General features: G+C 35.7%; 1 protein-coding gene across 1 annotated transcript in view; it reads right to left on the bottom strand.

Moving 5' to 3' along the window:
• The window catches only part of LOC146997805 (uncharacterized), a 65,365-nt gene that overhangs the window by 13,088 nt on the left and 27,442 nt on the right, over positions 1–24,835 (bottom strand). Inside the window, exons 2-3 of the mRNA XM_085815927.1 lie at positions 15,815–15,896; positions 8,044–8,134 (exon numbers count right to left, since the gene is read on the bottom strand). Coding sequence (XP_085672053.1) covers positions 8,044–8,134; positions 15,815–15,871 — 148 coding nt within the window. The 5' untranslated portion in view covers positions 15,872–15,896. The remainder of the gene's footprint in view (positions 1–8,043; positions 8,135–15,814; positions 15,897–24,835) is intronic.

Here is a 24,835-nt window from a genome sequence, read left to right as displayed (position 1 = left end):
AAACATCTTGATCGAACATGCAAATGATTAAAGTTTCAAGGCAAATGAACAGGAATTGTGATCATAGTGCGCAATTCGCAGAGTATAAAACCAGTAACAGAGGTGGAAAATTTATCTTTTGTTGCTGTTCCCTAAAGATGCCATTATGAGGATATCGAAGATCTTACAGACAACGAAACGACTTCGAACGTGGTCGCATTATAGGGTTGCGTGAAGCTGGGTGGTCATACCGAGCAATAGGCCGCCACCTGCAATGCACAAACACTGCTGTGCAAAGATGTTGGCAGCAATGATTGCTACAAGGAAATTGCCGACGAAATGAAGGCCAAGGAGCACAAATGCGAGGCAAGATAGGATGATTGTTCGCCAAGCCCGAACCGCCCCAACGATATCATTGTCGACTATTCAATGCACTACAGCTACGTCTATACCTCTCGTAGTACTATCCTCCATCTCACGGCGCTTGTCTGAGACCGGGTTACGTTCACAGAGGCCTTTAAGATGTTTGCCTTTGACCCCACAACATCAGCGGAGTCGTCTGGAGTGGTGTCGCAGCCCATCATCATAACTGCCATCAGATTGGTATCGTATAGTGTTCAGCGATGAATCCCGCTTCACTCTTGAAGCAGATGACCACCGTGTTTGTGTCTGGAGAGGACGAGGCCAGCGGTCCCAATCAGTCATAAACCCTGGTGTGATGGTGTGGGGCGCTATTTGTTATGACAGCAGGTCATCTTTAGTGATCCTCCGTACATCTTTAACAGCTAAACGATATGTAGATACCATCCTGTGGTCGGTTGCCTTCATGGCACGCCATCCCGGGGCCATTTTCCAAAAAGATAATGCCAGGCTCTTCCTTGGCCAGAAAGGTCACCAGACCTTTCACCAATCGAGCATGTCTGTGACGTGGTAGGCCGCCAGATTCGGCACCACAAAATATCGCAGATCTGGAGCGATAACTGATGAATGCTTAGCATAATGTGTCGCAGGATGGCATTAGGAACCTCTACCACTTCTTGCCTCGACGAATTCAAGCATGCATTGCCGCCAGAGGCAGTTCGACGAATTACTAATTTGAACACTCAGTGATTGTTGAGCCGTGAACAGGTACTATAATCTTGATTTTTTAATCATTTTATTATCTGTGTATGAGCTATACACATATTCAGTTTCATCAAAAAGAACCACTTCCTTCCTTCCTTCATGATTTTTTTGCAAAAGAGTTTATATAAGTAGTGATAAGAGTCAGATACTTTATTAATAAAGCTTACAATCGAAGAAGCAAAATGAAATGAATATTTTATGTTCTGATTTTTATTTCGCTATTTTATACTGCTAAATTCTGTAATCTATACTGATATTTTCCTTTGGCAGAGGGAAGAACATGTAACAGAAAAACAACTGAAAATCCTCCAGCAGAATTTCATAAACCAGTATTCATTCTTTGATTTGATTGTATCGATGAGATATATATTATAGGAAATAATATTTAGTATTTTGCAGCAACTAACTCTTCATTAACTGAAAACTATTGTTAAATGAACTAACAGGTAATGACATTTATAAGCTTTTACGTCATCAGAAAGCTGCTATATATTTATGTTTTATCATTATCAGGCTGTAATGATAAAAGCAGAAAATCAGGAATTCTCTACAAATTTCTCAGCAGTGAACCTGATTCTTACATAACTTCTGTGAATTTTATTCTGTACTATAAAATATAATATGATTATCAGAAATTACTTAGACAGTTTTCTGCCAGACAGAATTCTTAGAAAACTGGAAGAAGGGTGAAATATAAGAAGCATAGCTGATGAGTTTTCTATTTCTTCTGTATTGGAATTTTGGATAGGTTTCACAATGAAAACTGTGTAAAGGTTGCATCTAAAACCCAGTGATACCCATCCAACTAAATTATTGACAGTAAAAGTGATTGCAGAGCAGCTGCGTTGTAGTTTCTGTCATTGCAATATATCATAGTTAATTGACTCCATAGTTCATGTATATATATATATATATTTTTTTTTTTCCCACAGCCAGAATGCTGTGTCTTTTTAATAGAAGATTCAACATGATCCGTATGCACACTGATCTAGCAAAAAAATTTAATTGCTAATCCAATAGGAAAATACGTGACAGATATAATGCTTTCATAGGTCTCTAGTATTGAATTCTTGAAATGTATATGAAATGTTGCATACTTGGTTCGTAATTTAACTCTGCTATATTGGAAGAGTACTTCTTAACAATCTTGGCACTAACATAAATATTCAATGTGAGAGTTGTATAGCTGTCCTGTAGCAGATTTCTTATTAGCCTTTTCGTTCTGGAAGGATTGCTACATTATGTTTAGGCAGGTGAGGTTACATATGTTAATTTGCATTTTCGAAAAGTTATTTTTTATATTGCTATTGATATATCATGCATATATTTTCTCTCGACAAAATTTTGTTCAATTTATCAAGTATTTTTTTAGATATTATGGCATATATCTTTTCTCTTTCAAGATTGGGTATATAGTTATCTTGATTCTACGCGAGGTTTCGTCTTTTAGAGCAGCGCTGTCCAACTTATCATATCCCGCGGGCCATATTTTCTTCACCAAACATTTTGGGGGCCAAGAAGGTTTATTAATGAAAAGTCAGTTTATATTAATTAAAAAAATATTTTATTTATACTAAAAAGAAAACTAAAATATTCGTAATATATTAATGAGAACATTGTGGCCGTAATTGTTTAGCAACAATATTTTTTATGTCTACATCAATATTTGTTGTGGCAAGTCTAATTATATCTTCAAGAGTGGAATCTTTCAAACTGTTTCTATATTTTGACTTTATATATTTCATATCGGAGTATGCACGCTCGCAGATATATATACTTCCGAACATTGATACAATTTGAAGTCCAAAATCTCTCAATTTTGGATATTTCTCTTTATCTAAAAATTTGAATATTTCTATTCCAGTTACTCCACGAGATGTAAAAAAGGTCAGACTACAGGTCACATAATTCTATGTGATATTTAAGATCAACGGAGTTATATCAATCAGGAGTTGATAGATCAAGATCAAGAGTTGATATCAATATTAATTGTATCACAAAATAAATCACACTTTTTAATGAATTCTCCATCCAAAAATGGCTTCTTTGCCTTTACTATTTCTAAACAAACTTCAAACGATGCAGCTATAGATGCTTCTTGAAATTTTGGTTCTTGATTAAAATAAATCGTTTGATGATCCAGCTGCTTTTTAATTTTTTTCACTAGTTGTATTTTCATGTCTCGCATGTACGAATGATACTTTTTTCATGCATGGGAAGATAATGGCGCTTCAAGTTATATTCTTTACACACAGCTATGATTTGTAAACATTCCAAACACTGGTTAACCATTCTTGTTCAGAATAAATAAATAATCTATCTCCTAGCGTTTTGAAATTCTCGATTTTCGAGGTCTATTTTTCTTTTATTAGTAGCACTCATATTCAATCATTATTTTAATTAATAAATAAATATGAAATTAAATTAATAATATTATAACACAGTCACCCCTCAACAAATTCTAGACAACGATTGCATGAATCAACCAAACAGCGCAGGGTATAGTGTGCGCCAACCATAGGTAAACAACAACCAGCCACAAATATAATATGTGGCGCCAAAGTTGAGCCAACCATCATCAGACGTTAAACGGATCGGTTAAGTGAAGTTACGCAAACTTAATAGTACCTACTTTAAATTCAAATTAGATTTAAATTTTCACATAGTAAAATAATTTTAATATTAATAATAATAATTTATTAACATAAATTTATTCATAGTAAAGTGTACTCGTGGACCGTAAAAATAATTTGGCGGGCCTTATACGGCCCGCGGGCCGCCAGTAGACAGCCCTGTTTTAGAGGTATTTAATTGCTTTAATCATACTTTTCTCAATCATTACTTTAAATCATAAAGTATTACTATGTAAATATTCCAGAGTGAGTAACATCAATTCAACAATATATTTTAAAGAAGTAGCATTGCTGCTTTTATTTTTTAGCATATTTTAATTCGATGTTGACATGTACATGAAATGGTTCTACTCATAACATAAGCAGGAGTATGCCATAGGTCTCACCAACGAGAGGTAGGGTGAAGAAAAAATTATTTTTTGAGTAGAAAGATGAAGAGCTATTGATGTGTAATATGCTCACCTTAAAATTCATACAAAGCATAAAAATGGATCATATCACAATAAAAAAATTAAATTAAAAAAGTTCTAAAAGGTTTCAAGTTTTAACGCCTGCTCAAAAGGTTAGTTAATATTTTTTATGCTCCCACTGAGATCACTGTCTTCTAGTCTGATCCTTGCATTCACTTCTGCTAAGCCATTTTCTTTTCGTCTTTTTAACTTAAGCATTGTTTTCTTCGCACATACAATTCAACAAAAATTTTTAAAGCTGCATAGTAGCATGTATTTAAAATCCCTAATGCATTGTTAAGTGTTTGCATACGTTTATATATTATTTCAGTCTTTCTCATTTTATTATATCAATGTTGAGTTTTAGTAAGATGGTTAACAAAACAAAAATAATTTTGTCTTTTTATTATTTGAGTTTTAACTTTATTTATGACACTTTTTTTTTTCACTTACGCCACATAAAATTCGATTCAACAACAAAATCTCTAAATATTTAAAAACAGCATATCTTTAGAATTCCGGATAGATAATCTCGCATCCTGGAGAGAGAAATATTTTATTCTGTACAGTGTTGCCATTGCTGATTTTCAAATAATTGAGTTTGTTAATCAAAAATCCATTAAAGTTTCACAAAATATAAAATAAATAAGTGTCAGTGATCTATCAGCTTTAAAAAATGCTGGTATTTTAAAGCCTTTCAAATTTGAACTTAAGTGCTGATTATTAAAGTTGTTCATTTTGATGTTAATAACATTGGGTAGCAGTTTATTCTCACACAGTCTTATTATTTGTGCATTTTATTGTAACCAGAATTCCTCCAAACTCAAATTGTGCTCAAGATTACATTTTTCAAGTAATCTCACAGAATGTACATGAATAAGTGATTGAATTTAACATTCGGTTGTCACGGAATTGTTAACATTTGCATATTGCGGAAAGAGAAATCTCCGTATCAAATTTTGATTTGATCTGATTATTTTTTCTAAATGCTTTTTACCCCTTCTCTCTGCAAACAATTTTTAATTTTTGCAGTTCACTTTTAAATATTCTTACAGAAGTTTCACACTTTTATTTCCGTTATGTTCCTTAATTGATAAAAAGTGCACAAATTCACCTTGGTAAAAAGTGGACTTAAAGAGAATGCTTACTGTTACTGAATGAATGTGCTACTGTCTTTTAAGAAGTCATTTCTATTTACGTGCAAAACGAAATCCTTGCTTTTTCTGATGTTTCTAGCGTTGCACAGTTAGGTAATGTAGCTAAGAACTTAATTTGTATTCTAAAAGTTAAATCCAGGATACATTTGTTATACGCTTGCATAAGTAATACTTTTGGGACGTAGAATGTTTTAAATTGGTTAACCCAATTACATATCTCATGCTTTAAACAGAAATGTACTATAACGTTTGAATTTGAGAGCCTTTTAAAAAGTATGGCATCCTATGCTCAGGTTTTAGAGACCTAGACTGTAATCTAGTCTTATTTGTTATATAACATATTTATAATTTGTGTGGTCGGCCAGACGATATAGTGGTTAGGGGAGCCTACTACGGTACCGAAGGGCCCGGTTTCAAATCCCGGAGAAAACATGGATATTTGTAAATGTATAGTGTGCATGGACCTTATAAGAAATAGACTAACCCAAAGGGTTTTCTCGCTCGTCTGAGGCGTTGCCGGCTGTCACCTTGATCCCATCCGGAGGAGTAGGGACACCCTGCAGAAATTTAACATTGGTTGCCTATTGCAGCGTGTATAATTGTCAAGAAAAAGCTGGTTGTAGCGCCTCATTTCACAAATTAGAATTTCTACATATTTTTATTTTTGAAATTGGGATTGATTTTTAAAAATTTAGCATATTTATCAAGCATAATTAACTTTCCAAATAATTATAAAGCTATTGCATTCTTTCAGAGCTGGATATTTTTTTAGCTTTTCCTATGCTGTAAGGAAATTTGTAACTACTTCTTTTAGATAATAATATTTTAAATCTGAACTAACAGAAAATTTCAAAGAAGCCATTTTCTCTTGCAATTATTATGCTTTTTATTGGTGTAAATAAGTAAAAAATACTAAAATATTTAAAAACGAACTTCTGAAAGTTTTGTTTAAAATTCTAAATTGCACTGCTTTTTTAAAATGATAGATAAGTATTATAGAACAATTTCTATAAAGGAATTTTATTTCAATTATATTTCATAGTAAATCATAGTGATAAACACTTTTGACTCCTTAAAAATTTTTATACATTTAATTCTAATATTAAAATTGTATTTAACCGTAATAATTAATTTTGCTTGAATTTTATAGTGATTATTTTTTAAATTTATTTTTAGTTCTGCATAAGATTTTTTTTTTTATTTACTGTTAATTTATTTTATTAGCCCAAAGCGGCGGTAGCCTAGAAAGGCTGTTAGTTTCGAAGCGGCATTTTGCGCATTTTCCGCTGTTTTACTATATGTCCGTGTCTCCTTGCAAATTGTTGTTATCAAATATTATTGCCCTGTATTATATGTAAAGAAATTAAATACCGGAGAATCTGCATAAATACATGTATGCTTCTCGCACTGTGACAAAAACGACAGTATCTAGAGCCATCAAATTTCGAATAATATAATCCTCCACCCGGACATGGGCATCTGGACGGCCGAATTTCGAATTTGTTTTAATCTATTTCATATTTTGTAAAACTTTGAATTTTTTAACTTTGAATTTGAAAACGAATTTTTGATTAACAAACTCAACGAGTTCAGAGCGAGCACTGTACAGAAAATAACAGTTTTATCTCCAGTGCGGAAATTCTAAAGATATGCTGTTTTCAAATGTATGTGGTTTACGGGCGAAGGACATGGTATTCAATAAATATAGGTAACACACAAAACTTTAAAAAAAGGTTCCTTTTGGGCGTAATATAAAATCTGAGTGCTTCTAGATTTTTTTTTATCTTTTTTCTTTCCCTTCATTACGCTTAGAAAATTTTATACTCCGAAATTTATGAATTATTAAAATAACTAATCCACTTCAATGTTAAGAATTTAATTATCATATAATCAAATGAATATGATTGTTTTGTAATGTTATTATAGCTTGGAAAATCACTGCCTGAATATGTTCATTAAATTTTTTAAAAAAATTATCAGATCTTGTTTAATTTTACCTTATAAATAAGGTAAAATTAAAGCATCACGTACTAACAATCTTATTTAATTTTACTTTATTTTTACGCAAAATTAAGTTCATAAATTTTGTGCGTAGAGTTTTTACCGTTTTACCAAAGTAAAAATGTTTGTACAAGAAATACGCGTGAAAAAAATGCGCGAAATGCAGTAAAAAGTGCTTTAATGAGATATATTAAATCCTATTTGGAAAAAACTGTGGCTTTCATAATCTCATCACTATACAGCGTATCACATTTAATAATTAAAAAGAGTTATGTGATACAAACGCCATAGGTTTCAGTGTTAAAGTAAACCAGATCGTCCCTACTGTTTCTTGCCGACATGTCGGTGACGCGCGCCCCGCCTACTGGGTTAGTCTATCTCTTATAAGGTCCATGATAGTGTGTCGTTGGCGGCATGGCGCACTTTAAATATGCGGTGAGCCAAAAGTCCTCTCGTGTGGATTGGTGGAAAGGGAGAGGGATGGGAGAACCCTCGATCCCCTCCGGGGTGCTCTCCATAGAGGTAAGAAAGGACTTCCTACCTCCATGGTGCTCTCCCTCAAACTGGGGGGGGGGTGGAAACAGAAGTCCAACCTCTCTTCGGAGTAGGCTGTGGCAACTATTGTTCCATATAATATGAACAATACAACAACAACATAATTTGTGTGGATACATATCGTGCTGTAAGAAAAAATATTACCTCTCATCCTCACTAACTCTTTTGACAGTTGCTCCAGGTCACTAGTTATGGTATCCATATCATCACAAATTTTTGCGTAATCGAAATTATCCTACAAAAATTAAGACATAATTTCTTAAAAAATAAATCAAGTGTATGTCCAGTGGGATTTTAATATCATACATTAAAATTAAAGATTTTTTAAAAGTGTTACTGTGAATTTATTCTTCAATTGTAATTTTGTATTGGGGTCTGTGCCTGTTGAATCATGTGGAATACATTGTATTAGATGAATTAACATCTTATTAAAATTCTTTTCCTTTGAATATATATTGCAGATGTTGAAGATAATTTTTTAGATACTAGAACTGGATTCTAGATTATCTAGAATTGCTTCGCCAAAATAATGCGCAATCATATACTCTATAAAATTGTAATATCTCTTGCATAATGTAACATGAAATGTCTCAAGAGTGAATCTATGCCGGAAAGATAAGTACAGGGTTAAGTCTATTTACCATAGAGGTAAATGTCTATCTCGCTAGGTTGGCGAGATACCTTCAAGCTAGCGATGGTTTTGGTGACTAATTTTTATCGCCAGATTTGGCAAGAAACCGGCGACATTTTGGTAAGATCCGTGTTTATAACTGTAATTGATTTCTGTATGTAACTATAACCGCATCCGCCCCTTATATGTAACTTTATCTATCGAGAAATCGAAGGTTACCAGAAATTCCTCGGCGGCCGGGGCAAAACTATGCAAGACCACAGAGAGCATCAGTTCTTAGTTATTAGCTCAGAGTTGACTTCGAAGTATTTAGACATCTTCGTGCGAGCATCCTTTTTAGCGTCGCTTTGCATTGCGTTGTGTTTAACGTTCTGATTAGTTTGAAGTGGTAACTACTGGTTGTGCTCTATCGTACTGAGAAGAGTTGTACGAGTACTTTTTCGGAAAGTTCCAGGACTGTCAATTGTTTCTTTTGGGAAAATAAATTTATCAAGCTATTACCGGTTCTCTGAGCATTCAGTCCGTTACGAATCTTTACGCACGTAATAATTTTTGTTGTCAGAAGTAGGATTGAATGCCGGTGGCAGGAGCGATAGCGGAGTAAATAAGGTTGAAATTACTATTGGCAGAAAGAAAAGATAGAAGGGACCATCGAGTCCTTATAGAAGAGATTAAACCAGGTCAAGAAAAGATTAAAGCAGGTCAAGATAAAATTAAAAGAGAACGGCATACTAGAAGGCAAATTGGGGGCTATGGAATACGCAAGGTTAAATAAAGTTGGAGAAATGTAATCCACATATGTTGGAAAGACCCCTTGTTAAGTGTACAAAACTGAGTTCTCTGTAGTGGCAAACGAAATGGATAGGTTTGGTTTGGTTTCATTTAATTATGGCTAATTAAGCTTGCGATGGCTATCTGCCTGAGGTGAGAGATGTCTTCTTGGAGTAGTACCATCTTAGGGAAACTCGCTCGTATACCCGTTACACATGAGGGAAAGCGTCCATGCCACCAGCCCGTTCGCCTGGAATCGAATGAAAGTCGTGAATACCAGTGTTTAGCGACTTTACCGCTGGGCCGCTGTTGGGCATTGAAAAATGGATGGTATTCTGAAGCTAAAGTCTGCCGGCCGTTTCTCTGATAGCAATCGCAGCGGATATTCTTGAAACCCCGCCCGAAAACTAGACTTCCAAAAATATTTAACCGTTGGTTTCCAAAATGGGGCACACGTATCCTAATGGGTAAGCAAAGTGATACTTGATGGTACGCCAAAGAAGTAGGCTCACGAACACTTGCAAAAATCGCTATGTCTGGTTTCATTAGCGTCTGGGAAATTCAACTTCATAAATAGACCATCTTTAAAGTGCATGCGCACATGTAAGTATAATATTATTTGAGGAACAACGTTTTTTCTTACGGAGAAAAGTTTGGAGATTGATGATATAAATAACACTTTTACAGAGTCATTTGCTAAAACGTCTATTGCATCAAAGTCCTATCCTGCATGTATAGTTGCGCATTTGCGAGAAGGGTTTAAAAGACTATAGCAGGCTTCAGTTAAAATCTCACCAACAGAAGCACACGGAAACACTCCATGAGCTCTGTACGGATGTTGACAGGGTGCCTTTTCGGACTGCCCATCAGAAACAAGAGAAATTCTGTCCCTACATCCGGAATTCTCAAATACAGAAAGGCCTGCGAATAGTGGATGTCAAGGATCTAAAAAACACTTTACTGTACTCCATGAAATTCGAGGCAACTCGTAGAGACCTTCACCAATCAGAGCTGATCATATCCAAATGGCAGTGGATCAACTGACTGCTCATCTAGACGATTTAACCAAATAACTCAATACCTTAACGCGGAACAGAAGTAGCAACAAACCGATCCTAAGGTGCTAGAACTGCGGACACGTACGAAGGAACTGGGGAACACCCCAAGACACGGAAGCTAAGACCACTTCTAGCAAGAAGGAGAGAAACTAATTAGTCGCCATCTCGCGGAGCGGAGGTTGTCAGATAATGAGAAGCCCATTTTAAAAACGCTTCAGATTTCTGCAATGATTGGTGGTAGTAATGAACACTTCACCATGGGTCATATCAATGAAGTACTTTGCAATATGATTACCATTACATCATTACTAGAGCCAATGTTACCTAAATACGGAAAGATTTAGCTCAACAGCTGGAAGGTAAACTCAGCTGGACGCCACCTTGCGTTGCCCTCCAAACTGTGTACAGTGATAAAATCGAAACTGATGGAAAGTTATGCGTTAATATCATGTTTGCGAGTGCCGCCTGCCATTACACGGCGTATGTATCGAATATTACCGACCTTTGCATAATCGGATTAGACTTTTTAAGGAAATAGAATTTTTTCCTGGACTTTAAAAAATAAGGAACTGCACTCTAGCTTTGAGAACGTAACCCTGTTTGGAATTAAAGTTGAGAGTGAAGTTCATTCTCCAAATCGTAGCTGAAGACGATATCACAGTACCAGCAAGAACAAATTTTTTACATCCTGGATCTGTAGCTGAAAATAGAAATTTCCGATGCGGCATCATGGAATATCCCAACATTTGTAACAGCCTGAAACAAGTACTAGTAGTCTCGGAACTCGTTGACATATCTAGGACCCTTATCCCGGTGAGAGTTGCCAATTTTACTGATGAGGGGAAAGTCATTAGGAAAGGTAAAGTGTTTGCAGAATATAAATACAGTTACCTGCGTTAAATCAAGCAGTAACTTTCCAGAATGTGTCTTCGAAGTTAATGCAGAATGTACAACTAAGCGATGAAGAGAGAAATGCTGCAGAATGTTTCATTCAAGAATATCAAGATGTTTTCTCTCGCTCATCTTCTAACGTAGGTCGAACCAATTTGACTCAGCATAGAATTGGGATACAGGAAATTATCCACCAATCAAGTAACGTCCAACACGTCTACCGATTGCTAAACGGGAGGAGGCAAGAAGCCTTCTAAAGGACATGGAAGAAAGCGACGTTATCGAGCCTTCAGCAAGTCTTTGGACCTCTCGCATCGTCGTATCAGAAAGAAAGACGGGTCAACTAGATTTTGCATGTACGAGATTGCCCATTGAACAAGATTACGAAGAGAGACAGCTGTCCTCTTCTCAGAATTGACGACATTCTGGACACTTTCTGGAAGCAAGTGGCTTTCGACGGTTGATTTAAAAAGTGAATATTGGCAGATAGAAATACATCCTGAAAACCGAGAAAAGACGGCATTTACTACTGGACAAGCACTTTGGCAGTTCAAAGTGATATTATTTCGAACAACATTCAACATTCGAACGCCTCACTGAGAGCGTGGTGAGAGTTCTTTCCTCCGAAGCCTGTCTTATATACTTGGATGGCGTCATCATCGTCGGGAAATTTATATAGAACGTTTGTAAAACATGAAGGTACCTTCAGAAACTGAAAGAAACCAACCTAAAGCTACCAAATGTAAATTGTTCAGAGACGAAGTGACTGACCTCGGACATGTGATCTCTGCCTAATGTTGACAAATTTATGAAGAAAAAGCTTCAATAAAAGTTTGAAAACTTCCCGAAAATGTTTATCAGCTGAGAAATTTACTCGGGCTTTGCATGCACCGTATTGGATTTGTGAAGGGTATTTCTCTAGTTCTAGGGGACAAAAAAAGTAAGGCTGCATTTAACAACCTGAAGAAGGCCTTTAACATCTGCGACAATGACGTATCCTTAACTCAACAAACAGTTTATTCTTGACACGGATGCGAGCAATAAGATTGTCGGTGCCGTTTAGTCCCAAGAAATAAACGGTCAAGAACATGTCGTGGCATACTGAAGCGAGTTTCTATCTGAAGCGGAGAAGGATTACTTTGTCACTAGGAAAGAGTTACTCGCCATAGTGAAAGCAGTAGAACATTTCCACTATTAGCTCTACGGCAGAACATTCCTACTCACAGATCACGTATCGTTACCTGGCTATTAAATTTCGAGAATCCCGAAGGTCAACCAGCCGACAGGAATAGAACATGACTATGTGTCACAGGAAAGGACTGTCACACGGAAACACCGACAGCCTGGCTAGAAGAGCCTACCCAGAAAGCTGCCAAATTTGTTCCAGAGTCGAAGCGAAATATGACCTCATTATCTGGTCGTACGTCAAGTTACAAATTTAGCATCGTCTGATCGAAACCCATGGAGTGAAGAAGTTAGGAAAGATCAGTTGGATGTTTTAGTTTGGTTTATTTAATAACGACAAAGCTCTCAAGGGCTATCTGCCTAAGGGTAAGGATGCCTTTAAGGAGGACTTTCTGAGGGAAACTGGCTCGTATACGCGTTACATATGAGGAAAACCACGAAAACGCCCATTCAGCAGGCCTGTTTGCAGGATTCGAACCACGGACCGAACTATCAGTATTCAGCGACTTTACCGCTCGGCCGCTGGTGGTCCAAAAGACCAGTTGGAAGACAGAGACATTAAAACCATAATTTTTTTAAAGGAGTCTTGAAATAGGAAACCTACGTTGATGGATATTTCGATCTATAATCCTGCGACAAAACAATATTTGACCCTCTCGGACTCATTCTATATTCGAAATAGCGTCTTGTACCGGAAGTTCCAATCGGATAAGGGAAAGGCATTCTGATGGCAGCTGATACTTCCAAGATCTCGGATATCTTTAAAGAACCACATAGCAGTGCGGTCACTTCGGAATAATGAAAAAATTTCATAGAGCTCGAAAGCGCTTCTGCTGGAGTAATGCAAGGGCTGACGTGCAAATGTGGTACCAATCATGCTTTGCCTGAGTGGGTCGGCAAGAACCGTAGAAACGTAGCCAAAGGAAGCAAAAATGTTAGAATATAGGGGCGCCTTTTGAACGCATTGCCTTCAAAATTCTGAAGCTTTTGCCACGAACTGCTGATAGCAAGAAATACAGCCTGCTTGTCAATAGGTACTTTACAAAGTAACCTTAAACGTATCCTATCCTTGACAAGAGATTGCCACGGTAGCAGAGGTAATAACACAGTACTGGATTTCCAGACTTTGAGTGCCTGTCGAGTTACATTTCGATTAAGGTAGAAATTTCATCTGCAGTATTATTTTAGCGAAGAATTCTGTAAACTACTCAGACAAAAACTCAAATGACACCTTTACATCCAGAGTCAGATGGCATGATAGAGAGGTTTACTCGAACCATCCATAATAACCTCTCGCTGATGGTTCAGAAACCAACAGGACAGGGACCAGAAGTTACCTTTATTCGTACTGGCCTATGGCAATGCTGTCCACGATACTACCGTCTACTCTCTAACACAGGTGCTCTTCAGTCGGGATCTCTCGTTTGCCTTGTGATCTGTTGTTTTGTCACCTTCGTCGCCTGAGGAGTAAATTCAGAATCTCCAAACAGGATTTCAAGTGATGCATAATTTTGTACCAGAACGAGTCAACTTGGTAATGAAGAAAATGAATATCCAATACCACACGAGAGACACAGTACATTGATTTAACGAAGGTTACAAGGTTATGGAAAGGACTTTCCTAAATTACAATCAGCCTGGGATGGTCCTTACACAGTACTAAACGACGTCGTAGTTCAGATCAGTAAGTCATCAAATTCTGAGCCTAAAACTGCTCATTACGAGAGTCTAGCCCCTTACTATGGCCATAGTTCGTCGTTGCCATCGGATATAATGTGAATGGTAGACAAAGATTATGGGCCTCTTTATATATAAATTTGTAAATCTGCGGCTGTTTGGAACCGAAACCAACTATGATCTTCCAGTTTGATTCTGGAATCGCTCAAACGCGTATATAATTGAAGCAATATTTAATGATTGGTTTCATCAGCAGTTCGTGTCATCGGTGGAAAAGTTTTTAAAATCAGAAGGTGATTCTCATTCTTAATAATGGCTGATCCCGTCCTGATGCAGAATAGTTACGAGACGAAGATATAAGAGCTATGTTTCTGTCTCCTAACTTCAGTATGTCAGCTGATAAACCAGGGTGTTTTGAAGGCGATAAGGCAATGAAGGAACAATATAGACGTAAAATTCTTTCATCTCTTGTCCTAGCCATGGAGGAAGAACGTGATATTATCGAGAAACTGAAGAAAATAGATATGTTAGATCTTGTTTGATGGATAGCTCATTCTTGGAGTGAAATCGAGCAGATAAGCCTCATTCGTTGCTGGAGCAAGTTGCTAGACCATTCAGGAAAAGAATTAATTGTACGAAAGCAAAGAAGAGACAGAAAATTATAAAATAGTTGACTTACTTAAGAGAATTCCAGGCTGCGAACACATTTGGATTGATGATTTAGAAACATCAGGGACACAAAACTAGCAGCAATAAAAAAGAGCGGTGCATCAATGGCTTCGCAGTCGGGGAATTTTTTCCCCTTGGCACCTTCATTGAAAGTAGTTGTAACTATGTTTATTTGATCACGGCAAAACACGCAAGGGCTATCTGCCCAAGGAAAGGGATGCCTTAGTGGAGTACTTTCTAAGGGAAACTGGCTCGTATCGACGTTACACATGGGTACAACTATGAAATGCCAATGCAGCCGGCCTCTTCGCCTGGAATTGAAACCAGGTCGAACTACCAATGTTTAGTGACTTTATTGCATGGCAACTGATGGAACAAGGTGTGTTAAAATTGGTTTTCCATTTAAAAAAAAAAAAAAAAAAAAAAAAAAAAAAAAAAAAAAAAGTGTTTTCTATACTATATGTGCCTATTCTGTTCAGGAGCAAATTTTATATTTTTTATGCTCTTTCTTGCATTACTCCAAATTCCAAATATATTTTGCAGCGAGATCTGAATTTAAATTTTAAAATAATATGCAAATATTTTTTTTTTATTTTAAGGCTTTGCAGAAATTATCGTTCCTCTTAAGGATTGTCTTTGCTTTCTGTAAAATTATGTTTAAGAGTTCTAGTTTCTTATAGCTTAACTTCCATCGCTCTAAAAGCCTGCCAATAGCTAAAGTAGTACTAAGCTAGTAGTTTTATCGAAGTTTCATGGATGTGCCTATTTCATGAGATTTTTTTCCGTCTTTGTAAATGACATAAATACTGAGTTTAATGTAGAAATTTTCACACGTCATGCCTTCTTAAAAAAATATCTGTTGATGAAGAGTAAAGAGAACTCACTCGGTCAGTGACCTGAACCTTTAGTGAAGACTACTAAGATGGTCATATTTTTCTAATATTAACTAATTTTGAAATTCCTAACTAACTAATGGTCTTTAAAATCTTAATTTCTTATTTTTAAAATAAAATTTATGTCAAGTATTACTTACATAAATTGAATTGTTCTGCTGTGAGCTTTCTTTGTGAGACGAATTGTCTTCTGCCATGGTTAAAGTCGATGTTTCTTTATCCCTAGAAGGATTAACGTAATCATTGTCATTATACATTCAAATATTCATAGTTCCAGATTTAAAACATTTTTATGATAGAGGCAGGTTTCATTCAGCATACTTATCGAGTTAATATGGTTTATTATTTATGATAGAGGGAACTGTCATTTAACAGGTTTCATTCAGCATATTTATCGAGTTAATATGGTTTATTATTTATAATTTATTTTTAGTAAACTTATAGCAAATTTCACTAAATATGATCTTTAGCATTTTCAGGTTTTACTTTATAGTACCTGAATAAACGCTGAAAGATAATGAGGATTACACTCGCTACTATACCAACGTACGACAATTAGATACAGCAGCAACTTATTTAAAATTCATTTTTGAACAAGCACCAAACTGTGATAACTGAATTTCCCTAGTTGAATTCTGAAAGAAATTCAGTATAAAAGTGCAGCTGAAAATGCTCTGAATTCTACACGCAAAGGGAAGTCATTAAAAAAGTATGATGTGTTGAAAAGATAGAGGATCGTACTGACTTGAAAACCCGCGTATAAATAGTAACTTATTTTCAAACAAATCGTACATAAAAATCTTTAATTAAATCCTGATGGGATTCTTTTTATTTCTATCAAATATATTTTTTTGTTTCATAAACTTTTAATAATAAATTATTTGTGCATACATAAAGTAGCCAGAAAATTTACTGCGACTATTGAACATTCTCAGGCCTGAAAGGCGATCTAAAATTTGTATCTTTAATAGCCACACATACAGATTAGCTTTTCTGCTTTTGTATCATTTAAATCTGACGTAGAATAAGGATTATGGAAAACATCTGAATTGAATTTACTCTTAATTATTTAAAGCCAGACTATGCAAAAATTGTGAATTATTTATCGGCAAAATTTAATAAATTTTAAGCATAAAATAAGAAAGCGAGACGAATGTGTGTGTTTTAGGTAAAATTAAAGAGGGTTTTATTCAATTCATTGAAGAATATTTAAGAAGCTATTACGGCTTTCTAGTTTCCAAGTTACTTCAAGAAAGGTGACCTAAATGAGCTTTTATAAAGGTAAATTTTGCGAATCAAATTCAAAATTCTAATCAAGAATTAAATTCAAATGGAATTTAAAAAAATATCTTTTTAAAGCGTTTTAAATCAGGCGAAATACTTTAAAAAAAAGTTCCATGCTCAGTTAAAATTTTATTAAAAATAAATTCATGTGAAAGCAGAACTGAATGTATTTGAGAGTTGTAAATAAGGCTTAATCTCAAGGGAGTCTAATACCGCTACATCTCAGTTTTGGAATGAAACTGTTTCCACCCAGAGCCACAAATAAGATGAGCTCCGGTCTTTTAATTTACTATTTAATTATTTATCGTTAATTTAATTTGATTTATTAATATTCAATTATTATACATTTTTAAATTTAAATTATTAATTACATTTATTTTTATTTATGTGTGCTCACCTACATTGACAGCTCTCCATATCCATTCCTGCCTCCAGCACTTCTAATTTTAAAAATTATCTCTGGCAGTAAAAGTGATATCAAGAAATACGAGAATCTGTACTGATATTTTGCCCCATCGCATAGTTAATTATGTAATGTTAAGCCAAATTAGTCAGTCGTCGATGAAATAACCGTCATTAGATAGGAATTAGAATTCAATGTAGATTCGGCAGTTAAAGCAGGAATTTTTCAACTCGCATCATGAAGAGTTTTATCTCGTTAACACTTCGAGTTGAGATGGAATGAGTATAATAACAGTTTACCGATCTTGGTTAACGTAAATCGATAACTAACATACGAATACACGAAAGTGAATTGCAACAGTTTCAGGAAACATTTCGCACCATTAAATGCAATACAACAACTTAATAAACTTCGAATCCAAGTCTTCTAAAGAATGCCAAGTTCACTCAACAGTCGCTTTCCAGCTAAATTACACTGCTGGCCACCCAAATTGAAACACCAAGAAAGACAAGAGATATCAGAACAAAATTTATTTAGTAGATAACACGTTGACCAAGTATCAAATTATTGATAGACTTCTGTGAAGTGTGGTTCCTTCCAGAATCAGTAGCCAGAGTAGCCGCCATTGTTGGAGATCACCGCTGCCATACCCCTCGGCATTGATTCAAAGAGACTTTGGATGTGTTTTTGGGGTACAGCAGACCAAGCAGCTTCCATACGTTGCCAAAGTTGATCTGGTGATCTGGTTGCCAAAGTTGCCAAAGTTGAGCTTGGGATGTAATCTGAGCCAATCGTTCAGCAACCATGGACCACATGTGTTCTATCGTCGGAAGATCCGAAAAGCGAGCCGGCCAGGGAAGCAATTCAATCTAACGATTGACGAAGAACCCTTGGACAATGCGTGCGATGTGTGGTCGCGCATTATTCTGTTGAGATATGGCTGGTGGGCAAGCCCTGAAGGTAAGGAAGGACAACTGGCTCCAACACCTCGGAGATGTAGCGCTGGCTGTTTACCGGCAATGCGTACTAGAGGAGTGCGAGAGTGATATCCAGTACCGCTCCATACCATGATACCCGGTGCAGGACCAATGTGGCGGTGCATATGTCTCCAGACTGGAATCCGACCATCGTGTTGCAGACAGGAGCGTGACTCATCAGTAAAGACAATTTCATTCCATTCTGCCGTCCACATCCTTCTTTCTTCGCACCATTGGCGGCGGAAACGTCTGTGGTTCTGCGTCAAGGGTAGACGAAGCAATGGACGTCTTGCAGACAGACCACTCTGCTGTAAACGGCATCGAATTCGAATAGTACGCGCAGACAATGGATGATGTGTTACAGACCGAATGTGCTGTGGTATAGTTCGTGATGTGACTGAGCGATCCGTCACTGCCATGCGCACAGTGTTCCTGTCATCACGTGAAGTGGTGCACTGAAGTGGATGCGATCGAACACGTCGGTCCATCGTACCCTCCTGCATCAAACAGTCACATATCCGCATTACAGTTGTTTGGTTTCATCCAACACGATTACCAATTACCCTGAAAGATAATCCACACTCTCGGTAGTCCACTATCCTTCCTCTGTCGAACTCGGATACTTGATCAAACGATGATCGCTGTTCACTACGAGGCATAATTGATCGGTTTAAAAAAAAAAAAAAAAAAAAAAAAAACCACAAGAAAAACACAATTGCCGAACTTTAAAACGTCGAAAACTCCAAGCCTTAAATAGCGCTTTGAAGTGGCGCCACAGGCGCGCGTGATGTGCGTCTGCTCTGAAATTCTAATCATTTACATATCTCACCTCCGCTAATGCTTGTTGTAAATTTCATGTTATTTGCATGCTTCCTTTGTCAGGAGACGTATGTCTTCTCAGTTGTTTCGAGAGCATACTGTGTCCTGAATAAGAACAGTTAACTTACTAAAGTTCTGTTCCAGATTGTGTGGAATAGACGACACAAGCAGGAAGGGTATACGAAACCCTTTATTTTCTATATTTTACAGGTACTCCCGAACTTCGGAATACAGAGACCAACCACTTGTGGTCTGAACGTAAGAATATAAAACTACTAACTAAAACTCTAACTAAAAGCTAACTTTGAATTAGTATACAAATGCCTAGCACTAAGACTGGCCTTTATTTAAAAGGGTACGTATGTAGTACGCCGAGCTGCTGAAACTACAATACGTTTTCAAATATCAAGAAGGCTAAACCTCTGGTCTTAAAGGCAACCAGCAACCGAGTGAAAACTCGTAAAACTGCAGTGGCAAGCGGCTTGCTTCCTAAATCTCCTTCTTTCTCCAACTCTTGGCAAAAAGCTACAACTTAAATACTTGGGCGTTAACAAGACAATTTGCATAAACAAGTTAAAGCATTTAATACTGGCCAGAAGTAGAAAATAAGAAGTGATAGTACAGTTTTAAAATAAAATAAGCGTTAGTAAAACTTAGGATCCTTACACTTTCAGGTGCATTTACAGTGGCCAGCAGTGTAGATAATTTATCGTGAAAAAGAACTGATTAAATTTTGCTTATTCTGAGATCATCTACAAATTTGAATTCATTATTTTGTCAATTAATTGATCATCGTTAATTGTTATAATTAAATTATTCGATTATTTTGGCAATTATTTGTTTAATTTTATGCAAGTAATTAAAAATTAAATAATTATACATACACAAAGAGATTTTGACAAGCAAATGAATGAATTGTGGTACACTATCTGGGCAAAAGTATACGCACCACCCCCAAAGAAGTGGATCTGGCCGGTGACAGAATTTTATGCGTAACCGAAAGCATGTTCGTAATTATTATGAAACTTACAAGGGCGCTCGAAATAAAAGCGAAAAAACAGCCGTTTGTGCCCTTTGGAACGGACACCACTTTTCTTCATATAAAGAATGCAGCAAATACCAAAAAAACTGGAAGAAAGAACAGAAAAATCAAAATGATTTCAACAAAGAACATTTCCCATCGTTACCAGGCTCCAGAACAGAGGAAACTCTTAAAGTAAATTCAGTTTGCACCGCTCCCGAAGCTCCCCCACAGTAACTCTCATTTTTTGATTGGCTGAAAATGCACCTATCTAAGCTAAAGAACTCTTTACAAAATTTAAATCTGCGAAATCAATTATGCAGAAGACTGAAATAGGCATGGCAGCTTTTGATTATTTTACAAGCATCAATTATGAATTTGAACACATCACTGCAATATATACTAACTTAATCGAAGGTATTAGTAGCTTCTTAAAAATCTCGTATTATAATGCCAATACTAATCCGAAATCAACAGCACGAAGTCACAGATTTTCTTCAAAAGCATTACATTGATTTCATGTTAGTGTTAGTGAATGAGACTCACCTTCGTCAGTGCGACAGAATTAAAATTCAAAGCTGCACAATCATCAGAAACGACAGACAACACGACAGAGGTGGCGGTAGTGCGGCCATTATTAATAACCATATTAAGCATGCTGTCTATCAATTTCCAAGCACTTCGCATATTGAACACACTGCAATAGTCACCTACAGTGCTATTAATGAAGTGTTCTTATTCATCGCCGTGTATAGTCTCCCTGGAAGAATACTTTCTACGCAAGATTTGTATATTTTAACCTCTTCTAGCTTACCTACAATAATTTCAGGCGACCATAATGCCAAACATCACTCTTGGAACTGCAGGAGCACAAATGAAAAAGGATGAGACCTCTATAACTATCAAGTTAATAATAACATCAAAATTGTTGCCCCAAGCAACAAGATATAATCCAAACGGCACAGGGGATATTCTCGACAGTCTTCTATTCAAGCACCTTACGCACTTTCCCTACCTTAATGTTTAAGAGGAAGTTTTAAATGGTCACTTACCAGTAAATTTTGACTTCTATGGTTTCTATCCTTCCCCTAAAAGGATGTGGGTTAAAATTAATTCGGGTAGTTAATAGGTGGGTTAAATTTACCGAACAGCTAACTACCATATCCTGAAATTTTAACATTTAACACTGCGAAGACTCTGAAAATGAAATCTATAGACTATCTACTAAAATTCAGGATGCTTTAAAAATCGTTGCTACTACTACTCAAGTTAATTACTGTTTTAAACTCCCTACTCATATCACGGACATTATTATGGAAAGAAATCAGCTCAAAAAATATTGGAAAATAACCAGGGACCCAGTTACAAAAAGCAGAATTAATTATCTGAAAATAAAAATAAAAATGAAATCACTAATTACCGATCAGAAAGATAGGATACTGTCCTTGAAAATATTGATGTCGAACCAAACAGCTATCTCGAAAATTGCAAACTCCATCAGAAAAGACATAACCAATAGTTTCCCCTATGAATTACATCGGTCGCACGGTCCACTCAGAAAAGGAGATTGCAAATATCATGGGAAATGAATTCGCTGATTATTTCAAACCAAACCTTCTTCGTTAAGAAATAATACTAACTTCATTTCGGCTGCATCCCTAGGTTTAGCAAACATGAACTGAAAGCACTTCCACACCAATGCATCGTGTTATTGATAAATATTTTTAACGCATGCATTAGGTTATGTTATTTTCTATCTCAATGGAAACACAATTCTCCATCATAATCACAATTCTCAAGCTCAGGGAAAACTCAAATCTTACTTCAAGCTATCGCCCAATAAGTTTACTACCCACCATAGAAAAAGTTTTTGAGAATATCCTAAATAACAGACTAACTGAACATCTGGAGCGACTTTAACTAATTGAAGTCTCTCAGTTTGGATTTAGAAAGGATACTGCACCACGCAGCAAATTTTAAATCTAGTCGAATTCATAGCCCGTGCATTCACTCAAAAATCTGGAGTTATGGCATGCTTTCTCAATCAACCGCGTATGGTACGAAGGATTAATACATAAGCTCTCTAACTTCCTGCTACTGAACAGCTTCATAAAGCTAATTATTTTTTATCTGGAAAGAAGATCTTTGCAAGTCAGATGTTAAGACTCCCTTTCTGATAAAATGATTATTTACAGTGGTGTACCGCAGTGTCAATTTTCGGTTCAAAACTTTTCAATTTCTAACGATGTACCTAACCCGTTAAATTCTGAAATACTTAAATATGCAGATGATACCGTTATACTTTTGAAATCTGTGCACCCTCAATTGGCCATTGACAGTCTTCAACTTCACGTTAATACAGTTACTAAACGGTGTTAATTCTGGCGGATAAAACTCGACATCTCCAAACGCTCAGTCATTCTTTATAGAAGATACAAAAGATATTGTTGCGTGCGTACGGGTTTGTTATGAAATGAATGCACAAGTCGGTTCAAAAATGAACAAAATTTATTATTATCACAACAAAAATGCTTAAATTTCCTTAGATATTCGTGCAGTATAACAATATCTCACAGTAGTTATCATTTAACTACTCAAACGTTCAAGAGAACTTAATTCAAAACAGCTAAAGAAAGCTAATCCGCAAATTCGCTACAGTCAACAAGAGCAGTTTTCTAAACAAAACTCGGTACTTTTCCGTTTTGCCGGCGCAAGCGATAAAGTCGCCAATAATGGTACAACCGATGCCAAACGGAATATTCGCGCTGGTAACCTTTTACGGCTCATTTTCAAAACAAGTCGCAGCTTTTTCTTATCAGATTGATTGTTTCTTTCATTACTGGCATATAATTACATAGAATTTTTATCAGATAGTTCAGTTTTATGTCTAAGGCCATTTTCGGTAATTAAGTCAGTTAGGATGCAATCACAGCGCTTGCCCGAAGCCGAAAATATAGAAAAGGTAAAGTCAAAGGTTAAATTCCTCGACTCTAATGAGAATGCATTAGCGAAGTAAAGTACTGCATTTTTACATAATTTCTGAGTAAGTTATTCGTACGAACTGAATTATTTCTTGCATTTAAACTTGTGTTCCAAATTAAGATTTAACTTCAAATTAATGTAGATAATTACTGAGAGCATTAGATTTTTGTAGAGTAGTTTACGTGAGATGAGATCGCTTGGGGTCACGTGATATTAACCGGCGAATCAGGATGTTGAACCATAGTAAATTCTTAATTTAATGTCTTTTTGCAAATTTATTGCCTTCATTTATTGGCTTTTTATAAAATTGTAAGCGATATTAAAATGTTTATGCCTTCAAAAAAAAGAATTCTTAGAACTAACATTCTTTTTTAATATTTTTTATGTGCATACTGTATGTTGTCGCCAATAAAGTCTGCTCGGCGAGATTTGCGCCGGCGAAACGGAAAAGTACCCAAAACTCTTAAAAACAACAACAAACTAACTAAATTAGCTAATCACAACGAATTGAAAGGTTTTCCTCCTTTTATAAGATTTTTAAAATCGCGTACGAGAACTTTCTGTAACTTTCTCGAAGGAGATATTTATTAAAGGTTAAATGGACGCGCTCTTGTATTTTCAATTTTCCGGCTTAGATTTCTTTTAATATTCGTCACGCGCTGCACTGCACGGGGAATAAAACAATTTAATTTATAATTCAACGGTGCTACTTTGTTAGACGGTTGCACGGATTTTTGGCGATTTACGTTGGCGCATATGTTGGCGCGATTTTTACAAACGTCAGCCATCTTGAAAAACGCTGTTTTCATGCATAGTAAAGTATTCGAAACTTTAAAAAAAATAAATATCGTTAGAAGTAATGGATTAATTTTTTGTTGAAAATGCCGTTTTTTAAGATGGCAGGCAAGTGTAAATAAATACATTTACTATGAGTATAAAATACTAAAGTAAGGTTATTACTTTCGGTTTTGGTTTGGTTATTACTTTCATATAGCAAGGAAGAGAATAAAAACACCGCTATAAAAACATTGTGCCAACGTTTAATTAGATTAAATTATTACTGAAATTGAATATCGAATTAAAAACCACCATCCAACATTTAAAAGAATTAGAATATTATTAAATTCAAATACTTTAAAATACATTGTATAGAATATAATTAACATTAAAACATATGTGACAATAATTATCTCAGCAATTTTTAAAAATAGTGTATGAATTTTTTTAACAAAAATTGAAGTATACAATTATAAAAGAAAAGAAAAATATGTACTTACATTTTTCTTGAATCATTTAATCTGTTGTTTATTGATAAGTACCACAAAAAATCGGAATCATAATTTAGATATCAATGAAAAAAATTTGAAAAATGTAATATCAAGGGCAGGAATAAAAAAATTAAAAAAAAATTATAAATAGATAAAGCAATTTAGAGCCAAATTAATGGATCATGAAGATTAAAAATAACAAAAAAATTTGAAAAAAAAATCCAATAATAGGTATTGTTTTTAAGATTTCGAAGATCCTTTAACCGCCCCTACCTGAAGTACATGCCAATCTTCCCAGTCTATGTCTCTAATAATTTCAAGAAATTTAACATATGGATGCTCATTCAATGCAGAGCAAATTTTCCTAAACAAATACCAGGCTATGTATCCTTCAAAATCTCCTCCAC

This window comes from Stegodyphus dumicola, chromosome 4 (genome assembly GCF_044657685.1).
Source record: "Stegodyphus dumicola isolate Sdum_Otavi_A_Nest chromosome 4, ASM4465768v1".
NCBI classification, from domain to species: Eukaryota; Metazoa; Arthropoda; class Arachnida; order Araneae; family Eresidae; genus Stegodyphus; species Stegodyphus dumicola.
Note: the sequence above shows the minus strand (reverse complement) of the source record. Positions and strands in the feature narration are given on the sequence as shown.